The sequence below is a fragment of the Hypanus sabinus genome, chromosome 16 (assembly GCF_030144855.1).
Source record: "Hypanus sabinus isolate sHypSab1 chromosome 16, sHypSab1.hap1, whole genome shotgun sequence".
Taxonomy (NCBI): domain Eukaryota; kingdom Metazoa; phylum Chordata; class Chondrichthyes; order Myliobatiformes; family Dasyatidae; genus Hypanus; species Hypanus sabinus.
The window spans coordinates 22,861,194-22,872,622 of NC_082721.1; the positions used below are offsets into that span (position 1 = coordinate 22,861,194).

The 11,429-nt window shown below is 38.8% G+C and overlaps 1 protein-coding gene across 1 annotated transcript; it reads left to right on the plus strand.

Moving 5' to 3' along the window:
- The first annotated feature begins 3,363 nt into the window (after positions 1–3,363).
- LOC132405796 (GTP-binding protein Di-Ras2-like) lies at positions 3,364–3,960 on the plus strand. Its single transcript, XM_059990795.1, has one exon. It carries the CDS (start codon positions 3,364–3,366, stop codon positions 3,958–3,960), a length of 597 nt encoding a protein of 198 aa, XP_059846778.1.
- The last annotated feature ends 7,469 nt before the right edge of the window (positions 3,961–11,429 follow it).

Genomic DNA, 11,429 nt, shown 5'->3' on the forward strand with positions numbered 1-11,429 from the left:
CATGAGTCCAGGTTCTCCACTTCTATTCAACATAATTGCAATTGAATCTCTATCCCCTGGATGGAAGAACAGTGTGTCAATACAGCTAGCAATGTTGCCTGAAATCATTTTACTAATGTAAGATTAGGTAGGGTTTGGGACCAGTCCTATTGTCTTGGGAAAAGCAATTCTCTATAGCAATAAACAGTCTATATATAAATGTCTGTATATGTACAGATGATGCTAATAGTTGCCTCTGTTAGTTGCCTTACTATCTCTTGATTGCATGTTTATACTTTTCATATTCTATTAATAACACACAATGGAGCTTGTTGAGCTCAGCTAACCTGGCAGCTGTGTTGTTTTTAATATTCATGTTTCAGCATATTTTCTGGTTTGTTCATATCAATACAGATAATTTTAGATAATCAAAAAGCTGCACGTGCTGGAAATCTGAAATAAAATCAGAAAATGCTGGAAATATTCAGCAGTCAAATCCCTCTTTATTGACTTCCAACACCTATTAACATTGGATGTAATGAATATATTTATATGATTCCATTTCTCTCCATTTGATTTAGTTTACTTTCACTGATGAAGTAAGTTGGTTTTATAACTTTCCCTCCATGTGTCCTATAAGTAAGTAATATGCATAGTTACATTGCAGTAATATGGTACAGAAACATAATTCTTTAACTATATAAAGGAATAAACTATACTTTTTTGGATGTAATGGTGAAATGTCATTTCAAGAACTTCCTTAGGCAGCAATTAGAATGCAAACCAAGCTAATGATAGAACTTCTATTGAACTTAACAATGGATTCCTTGAAGAACACAATTTCACTTATTCAAATTTCTCCTCAAAATGCACACTGATTGAATATAACTACCCTTTTGCTAAAACACATTCACTGGTGCTTCCTAATCTCTTCAAATTTATTGGTCCATATAATACTGCCATACAAGATTCCTTGCCAGCAGTTCACACAGAATGTACTGTCTAATCGCTGGCATTTGAATACTCTCTCTTTACAGTTGCTGTCAATGAATGTTGTAACAGTGACAAACCAACAGCAAAGTGATCCAAGCTGTCATAGTGCAATATAACTATATGCCTATGGCAAGATTCAGAAAAATTTTACTTCACATCCCAGTTTCTAATTCTGATCATAACTATTGCGTATATGATTGACAGCATGACAAAACTGAGGTGCTCATCCAGAGATTCCACTGATTTCTTGGTGATATCCAATGTTATTCTTGTAACAACATGCCAAGACTTTTTTTAAACCCATGATTTGAGTAAGATGAACAAAGGGAGAATTCAACTTCCAGAAAAAAGAGGACTTAGTTCAAAATGAATATGTATATGACAATTTTTTAAAATGAAATGCAGCCACTAAATATTTCACATGGACACTAATAACTCTGTGATCAAATAGTTTTAAAACAAATATAAGTCATGAGTGAAACTTCATAGAGCTCAGAATGAAGTTTAGATTTGAGTTACACATACAAATTGCTGGAAGAATTCAACAGGTTAGGCAGCCTCTACAGAAAGGAATAAACAGATGCCATTTTGAGTTGAGACCCTTCAATAGGATTGAATGAGGTTTGGAGTCCTAATAAAGGGACTTGGCCTGATCCATTGACTGTTTATTCCTTTCCACAAGTGCTGCCTGACATGCTCAGTTCCCACAGCACTTTATATGTGTTGCTCCGGATTTCCAGCATCTGCAGGATCTCTTGTGTTTAGTTATTGAACTAAACAAGTTTAGGGAGCATCTGCTTGGGCAAGTACAGGAGAGAAGGAAAAAGTGAGAGAACAATGAGGAAAATTGGAGAGAAGATGGTTATAATGAGGGCTAATTGAATGAAAAGGAACTACACTTGTAAGTATAGATAGCCATAGTGATCAGATAGAACAATTGCAAATGTATAGCAGCAATGCGATGAGTTTCTTTGAAGGAGGGTATTGCAGAGCACCAACAATCAAAGGAAAAATGCATCCGTTAAATTATTGATGAAAGAAAATCTTCAGACAACATAGACAGAATTGGACAGAATTTGGAACACTGGCGGAGTCTAGTACAATGGCCTGTGGGACATAGAGTTTGGCATGAGATCAGAGCCTATGTATAATCAGGACCCCTTCATGAGGCAATGATTTTCTCAGGAAATAATTCATTATGGAATGATAATTTATTAATTTACATTTCACTGGCCAATATAAGATACCACTTCAAAATAACTTAACTGTGGTCCTTTCTGAGACTCTAAAACCGGGCAGTCAATGATTGATTGAGCTCACATCTAATTGCTGCAATGTACTGTAAATATCAAAAGTACAAGCTGTGGACAATCCTGCTCTCTAAAGGATTTAATTGAGTTCAGGTCAGTATATATGTGTCAAGAAGTTTATTAATTGCTTTTAACATTTTATTACATCTGCTTCTTTTATATATAAACTACAGTATATATAAATATTCATCCAATTTTTTACTTTTGTTGTAGATTTTCCTTCGGTTGTAATTTTTCAGTAGGATATTTCCTCTCATGAAAGGAAGCTACAAATTAACGTCTAGCAATTGTGACTTCATTTCAAATTCAATGAAGTACTTTTAATGCATAGGATTTATTCTGTTGAAACAAATGTGGGGGTCAATGTGCACAGATCAAAATAATAAGGACCAGGTACTCTGATTTCAGTCTGTTGAGGAACAGAGGAGAATTCCCCTGTAATTTTTGAAATGTATTGTTGCAGGATCTTTTGCATCCACCTGAGGGAACAGATGGAACCACAAAGTAATTTTCCATCAACATTACACTTCAGAATTTACCTAGATGTTGGAGTTTCTGAAGCAGGACATGAATCTGCAAGTCTTTGATCTAGAAATGAGAGTTCCAATGTTGAGCTGACACTCAGTCATGCTCCTCTTATTTTGTTAATGATCTTAAAATACATCCTAGTAACTAACTGACTGGCTAGTAGCAATTCCCCTTCCCAGTGAAAAGATCACTTAATTACTTAATTTTACCTTTATAGGAAAGGTTATCTGATTATATTTCTTAATGCTTTGCCACCTATTTCTCAATCAGAAGAACACTAGCAAAGTGAAATTCTCAGAAGTCCCATTTAACTGGTCTTCTACCAGCCTCTGCTGAGATCCAAACAGAAACAGAATTGTCTCCATCCAGAATTTTTAATCCTATTCATATTTTTTTATTATTGTAAGTTTTCAAATGATGTATATTTTCCCAATGCTGGTTTGGATACTATAATGCCATAAGTAGAATCAAAGTTCTGAAATTAGACATTAATTACCACTGGTGCATCATTGTTTTCTCACTGTTTATTTGTAGGTAAGAAGATCCCTAGAAAATGCCTGAGCAGAGTAATGACTACAATGTTGTAGTGTTTGGAGCCGGGGGCGTTGGAAAAAGCTCCCTGGTGCTACGTTTTGTCAAAGGGACCTTTCGAGAAACCTACATTCCCACCATTGAAGACACCTACAGGCAGGTGATCAGCTGTGATAAGAGCGTCTGTACCCTTCAGATCACTGATACCACAGGCTCACACCAGTTCCCAGCAATGCAGCGGCTCTCCATTTCCAGGGGACATGCGTTTATCCTGGTCTACTCCATCTGCAGCCGTCAGTCCCTGGAAGAGCTAAAACCCATCTACCAGCAAATCCTTCAGATCAAAGGCAATATCGAGAACATCCCGGTCATGTTGGTGGGGAACAAATGTGATGAAACAGCCAAGGAGGTGGATAGCAAGGTAGGGGAGGCATTGGCTACGGAATGGAAGTGTGCATTCATGGAGACGTCTGCCAAGATGAACTACAACGTCAAAGAGCTTTTTCAGGAACTGCTTAATTTGGAAAAACGCAGATGCATGAGCCTGAATATTGATGGGAAGAAGTCCAAACAGCAGAAGAGAACAGAGAAATTAAAGGGGAAATGCAGCATCATGTAGACTGTACTCTGCAGTCAAATGGGCAGTTTTGCTTACTTCAATTAGACTATTAGGCAACCTGTACAGAAGAGTATCCATGCTACACCATCCCATATTGTATATTAATTCAGCACTCTGTCCTCTATAAGCTGACTAAAGCACTATAACTTGCCAGCGTCAAATTTTCTTTGTTACTCATATTGTATTTTCTAACTATTTAGAATTTAGGCAATAAAACAGATAAAAAACAAAGAACATAATTTCATCCAAGGCAAAATTTAATGACAAAGCAGATGAGCTTCAGCTAGCTTCCACTGGAATCACTCCCTCAAGGTCTTTAATAAGAGTTCCTTTGACTGTCCATTCTCCCAAGTATAGTTTGTAGTGTTATATGTAGGATGGGGATTACACGTATAATCCTTGTAGGTACAGTATGATTACATTATTTTGGTCTCTGTGCCTATAATCTGCCCTATCTCATAATGTAAGTTACTGAATGTATTAACTTTTTAAACTTAAGTAAAAGCACATTCTCTATAATCACAATAGATGTGTGGCCTGTGATATAAATAGCCATGAACATGTATTAAAACAATAACTCTTGAATAGTTATCACACTGTATTACAGATGCTCAGCTTTGAAAGTTTTCTACTATATTCTGCCTCATTTAATTAAATTATTAGTTACTATTCATTTGAAATATAATCATAGTATCTAGGAGATACCAGGATAAGGACGAACAATGATAAAAGAAGCACAATATTGGGTAAATGGGAACAAGCCAAGCAACATAAAAAAACCCGTGTCAAATATCTACCCAGCTGTAAACCATGGTCTAAGTGCCTACAGAGGGGCAGGGGGAGTTAAGAGAGCTTTAATTTGTTAATCTGTCAATATTTTGCACTGGACTTTAATTTCCCTTCTTTATACATTAAAACTTTGTACAGTGTGCAGAATTACATCCTTGTCTCTTAGGGGGATCTTAGAAATTGTTAGAGTACACTAGACCCAGCCCGCGGAGCACAACAAAACCCTTGACACAGACCACCTGTTTGCTGAATCATAATGGTTACAGTGCAAATGTAATAAGAGAAGAGGCTGAAAAAAAGATGTAGCATTATATTATCTTTGATGAGACACAATTTACTGCTCTGTATTTCAGGACATCCTCAGTATTTTTGAGCTATTTAGCAATGCCATCAAAGTAAAACTATAGATAGGATTCAGATTCGGATTCAGATCACAGTTTATCTGCCGTATGAATTAGGATCATTTCCACTACAGAAAGAGTTGTTTAAGGTAGATTTCTGCTGAATTCCCTGCACCTTAAGCAGTTCCATTGTTGGATGAATATACCTGTATATATTTGTACTATCCAAAATACTTAATGTATATACATACAGTGCTAGTGTACAGTATTTGAATTTATTGGTGTTTGTGCTGGATGATTATTATTATTATGTGTTTCATCCAACTTTCATGGATGGAACAGTTGATCATTTGGTATCTTGATGGTGGTATTTTGGTCACTGGGCATTCTCACACTGGGAATTGTGTCCAGATAGGACACATTAAAAAAATAATCTTCTGATACCTCTCACGCTCCATGGCCTCATCTCCAAGTTATTTAGATTTGAAGCTATAGTACTGAAGACAACATTGTGCCCAGTGGAGGAGTTATATTGAGATTCTCTGAAGTCAGCAATCTGTTGAGCAAACAACTTATGTTTAGTTGTGACCCTGGTTTTCAAAATTCTCATCTCAAATTTGGATTAAAAACAATTTAAGTCAAGTCAAGTCTATTGCTATTTAACTATATACATGTATATAACATATATAACCATATAATGTATATTGAAATGAGACAACATTTCTTTGAACCAGGGTGTAAAGCATAAAACTCATATCACATGATAACTTATGAAGATAAGGATAAAATCTACAGGAGAATTACACACAAATAACAAACTCAAGTGCATTAATATTAAATATTGTAAGGTATGGAACAGATTAACCAGTGACACTTGGAGTACAATGCAACATTCATGATTTATTGCTTGTATTGCGAGCTTCTCACCTGCTTCAGTCCATTTCTCACTCCCGGTGCCAGGTAAGATTAGGTAAGATTTCTCAGCTTCCCAACATTGGCTTACCTCAAACTGAACGATGGGCTCCTGTTCTTTAACTATTTGCCCCCTGGAATCCTACAGAGGTACTGTTATGTATTGAGAGAGATTGCAAACAGTTGAGAACATTAGCATTACGTACAGGTGTATGTCAAGTTGGAGTGTCAACCTGTCCAAAACCTGCAGGCTGCTCAGTTTTCTGCATCAAATGCAGTGCAATAGAGACTAGTCTGTGGACAACTTCAGTACTCACCCAAGAGAACAAATGCGTGCATCATGACATATATTTACTCCAATGCATGAATGAACATCAATTGATTCTGTAGATCGAACAGCCTGGAATTACACTGGACAATACTATTTTTATGAAATTTACAGTTTATTGTAGAAGATAGTCTTCCTTTAACAAATGAACAATTGCCATGTCTCCTCAGTGTAATGTTGCGGATTGTGATTTTGCTAATAAAATGCTGACAATATTGGCTGTTTCTGTGATGTGTAAACCGGAGACAATTACAAAACTACACCATACTCATCCTGTACAAATTACTAAGTATACAAAAGGGGCTAAATGGGTATTTGTAATGGCTTGAATGGAAATGGCTGGCCATAGTGCAAGAAGATCAATGGCAACTTTGGGTGGATTAGGCCAATGCAATACTGCATTTGACTCTCCCTCTTCCTGAGAAAGCACAATCAGAACTTTCATCTCTCTGCAATGATTAACAAGCACTCCTCACCCTCTCTTAGATGACATTTCTATCACCTGAACAATCTTGTTCTCCCCATTCCTCATCCTCTCATATGACTAATACATACTTGTTTTCTCACTTTACCAGTTCTGAGGAAGGATTGTTGACCCTGGTCCTCCCTTTGGTTTACTGCCTTCACTTCAGGTCCAGTGTCCCCAGTTTTATTTTTGCTCTTAGGAAGCGAGGCTTGAGTTTGACTCTGATTTACTGGACGCTCATCCACTGAGCGGACTGGCTGAGGTACCGGGTGCCATCGGAACCTGAAGAACTTCACCCGCACATGTTCCGGAGGAAAGGACGAAAATCTGCAGCAAAAAAAACGGACATGAATTCCTGAGCTGCCAAGCTAGCGGATTTCAAGATCAAGATTCCTCAATACCCGAGTGTATAGAGTTATTGTTACTCTGGATCTGATGCAGCTTAAAAAGCAGGATAAGCATAAAAATAATAAATATAAATATTAAAGTCAATCCTGTAAAACTGAACTGTAAAGTGGAAGTGCACGGGAGGGAAGAAGATGCTGAGGTGTAGCTGATGTGGATGTAATAGTGGTAGGGTAGATTAAGGGTGAAGGCATTGATCAGCATGACGGCTTGGGGGTAGTAACTGATCCTCTTTCCGATGACAAACTTCAGACATGAATATTTAATGCACTGATTCATCATTCCTGTTTGTGCTTAAGCATGTATCAAATTCATTGATCCTGCCGGTCCACTCCAGCCATCCCCTGGAGGGAATGGGAACTATGTTAAGTCGTCATAGTCTAAAACCTTCTCACCCATTCACAGACGTTTTCGTTAATAGCCTTTTATTTCGCTGCATCTTAAATGAGTAGAGGTAAAGTGCTTATGCCAACTATTTCCAATGGGATGCAAGGAATCAGTTTATTTCTAACTAGTCATTTTCCCTGTTAGTTTTTATTTGGAAATGGAAGGAATTAGCTGAGCTAAGTGGTGTGGTTGATATTGCAGCTGCCTCACAGATCCAGTGACCCAGGACCAATCTGCTGTCCAGTGTAGAAAATCATAAACACAAGAGATTCTGCAGGTGCTGGTAATCTAGAATAACACATCCAAAATGCAGGAGGTACTCAGCAGGTCAGGCAACATCCGTGGAGGGAAATAAACATTGAGACCTGCTGAGTTCCTCCAGCAGTTGGTGTACGTTGCTCTGGTCTGTGTAGAATTTGTACTTTTGCCTCATGTCCATTCTTTGGCGGTATGCTACTGCTTGTGTGCTGGGTGGTGGGGGGAGGGGTTGATGCTTTTTCTGGAGAAGGAGGGGAGAGGGTTGATGTTTTTCTGCTGCTTGTGTGTGGGAAGGGGGCAGGAGTTTTGGGGTTCTAACATTTTCTGTCATTCATTCTTTGGGGTTTTTCCTGTTTCATGGATGTCTGTGACGAATAAGAATTTCAGGTTGTATACTGCATACATTCTCTGATATTAAATTGAACCATTTTAATGACTGTGTTTGTATTTCCCCTGGGTGCTTCAGTTCATGCCCTCAGTCCAAGGACATTGCTGATTGGTAGGTTAATTGGCTGATGTAAATTGCCCCTAACTTGTAGGTGAGTGGTAGGGAGGCTGATGTGAATGTGAGATGAATAAAATAGGGTTGGTAGGTTACTGTTAATGGCTGGTGTGGATGATACACCTGAAGACCTGTCTCCCTGCAACATGCCTCTACGAATTGAAATACAGGTTTGATGCTGTCATTCAAATACCAGCTATAGTATAAGGATAAGCAAATGGGCGTTTGGTACCAGCCCATCTGGAGCAAAAGATCATCAGAGAACATGAGGTTATTCCTCTTGCAAAATTTTATTTTCCTTTGCTGAGAAACTGTAGTGATTCTGTGAGATACACAGGGAAATTGTGACTCCTATGTTTCCATAATATCAAAAGCCCACCTCATTACTCATCCCTGCTTCTCCCGCTATTAACTAGTCACTCATCTGCCTGCATGAGGACTCCCAAGTCCCTTTTCACCTCTGATTTCTGAATTCACTTCTCATTTAGAAAACATTATACACCTTTATTCTTTCTACCAAAGTGCATGGCCACAGAATTCCCTACACTGTATTCCATTTGCCACTTCTTGTTCATTCTCCAAATCTGTCCCAGTCCTTCTGCAGACTCCCTGCTTCCTCAATACTATCAGCCCCTCCACCTATCTTTATATCATCCATAAATTTAGCCACAAAGCCATTAATTCCATTATCCAGATTAGTAACATATAACGTGAAAAGTATTGGATCCAACACCAAACCCTGTGGAACATCACTAGTCACTGACGGCCATCCAGAAAAGGCCCCGTTTATTCCCAGGACCTTTTCTGCTCTGTGATCTTCAACCTGAACATAAACTCTGTTTCTCTTTCCATAGATGCTCCCTGACGGGATGAGTATTTCCAGAATTGTTGGCTTTTATTACCAGCATCATCACTTTTATTGATTTCAAAGTACGTTTAAGAGTGCAGTCAAAATTTACAATGTAGGAGACAGTTCAGCCGCTTTAACCACAGTAAACTTTGAGAAAAAGCAATGGGATAATAACCAGATGATCTGTTAATGGGAGAGTGGATGAGAAATACAGTAGCTATTGACCAGATGCCATAGTTTTTTGCTCTTCAATAGGACACAGTCATAGGATTTCAGAATCAGATTTATCATCACTGGCTTGTATGATGTGAAATTTTGTTGTTTTGCAAAAGCAGTACAGTTCAAAGACACAAAATTACCATAAGCTACCCAAATAAATAAATAGTACAAAATTAAAGGAATAATGAGGTGCTAATCATGGGATCATTGATCATTCAGAAATCTGGTGGTAGAGGGGAAGAAGCTGTTTCTGAATCATTGGGTGTATGGGTCTTCAGGGTGAACATGTTATGTTGTGATGAGATTGAAAACAGTGCAAACTGAAGATCCTAGAAAAATTATCAGTGAAAAAAATCATTTGAAATATAGTAGAGGGAAGGGTTTCAGAGACTTTATTCCTGAGAGAGAAGAAGCACTGAAGCTCAGAAGCACCAGTGTGTGTCTTTGGGGCTGAATGGCTTGTTCTTGTGTGGTAAACACGGTTGGCTCAAAACTTAACTTCATGATATTAGACCTTCGTTGCTCAGGGTCGACCATGGATGCTGTGCCCTAGCTGTCTATGTGATATGCAAGCCAGGGCAGTATGACATGGAGAGCAAGCTGTAGTCCATGCAACAGGCTCCCCCTCTCAAGGCAGCTGATGAATCTAAGGGAAAGGCATGGACCGATACAGTTTGGAACCAGCAGCGTCGCAGGAGTTGCCAGTCAACGTTGAACCGAATGTAGGACCGCCCTAGGGATTCCAGCCCTGGATTTTTCCTCAGGGTTTACTCCTGAAGCCTCCCCCATGAGTGGGTACAGCCGCAAGGCAGCGGAGATATGAGATCAGAGTTTTCCTTCTCCTATGTGAGCTACCAATGATAGCTGACAAGCACCATCTGCCCAAAGCAACTGGTTTTAAGGTGCCAGTAATCTGCCTTTTCCCTTTGTCCTGTTGATAGGAATGGTTCTGCCAGGCTTAGTAGCTAAGCTACATGTGAAGGCCAGGAGGTGGACTTGACTGTCAGAGGCTATTTGAGACACATGTCATTGGGAGCATTTAATAGGTAGTGGGAGCTTATCCCCACTTCCTCCCTGGATATAACAACCCTATGATGGCTTCAACCCACTATAATCTGCTCTGGACTTTATTCAAATCCAAGGATGAAATCTGTAACTACATATATATTGAACATGCGTAATATGAATACATTTGGATAAATCTGGCTGTTATTCATGAATTCAAAGATCTTTGGTTTATTTTAGTTCTCTCCTGTCATTTTAAACGTTATATAAATACACAGATTTATAAAAACTCCTCACAATCACAGTCTGTTATTTCAGATTTTCTTCTGTTCAAAGTGCGTGAGCAAGCAGGCCTGGCCCTCCCAAGATTGATAGGGCCGCAATTTGTCTCTGCAAATACCAACCTTGCCCATTTCATCTCAAAATGTCAAATGTTCTCAGAGAAAAAAATATTGGAGTTGTCAAAAATGCAATCATTCTGTGAGTAAGTTAATTAAATTGGCGTCATTTAATGACTGAATGATTCCAGTTTAAAAGAGGACGAAAAAACATTTCAAACAGGGGTCCTCGGGCCCCGTGGTTAATGGTAGGGGTCCATGGCTTAAAAAAGGTTGGGAATCCCTGATTTAAAAGGTATTTGAATAGGTACATGCATAGGTAAGATTTAGAGGACAATTTGCCAAATATGGGCAAATGGAATTAGCTTAGATTGGCATCTTGTTTGGCTTGGCCAAATTGGGCCACGGGGCTTGTTTGTGCGTTGTATGACTCATACACTGTATGAATAGCACAGTATGCCTCCTCCTTGACCTCCACCATGAATCCCCACGCCAAGAGCTAACTCGATTTTCTGTCTCAAAGTACATGGCTGTTATCCATTTCACATCTGATCTAGCGGACACATCAAGGGACATGGAGTATGAGCTGATTAATCTCTTTAGCCCTTGTTACGCCCGTGGCCCCCTCCCTTTTGAGAATCACAAGATCACTATTAAGTCAGGTCAGGA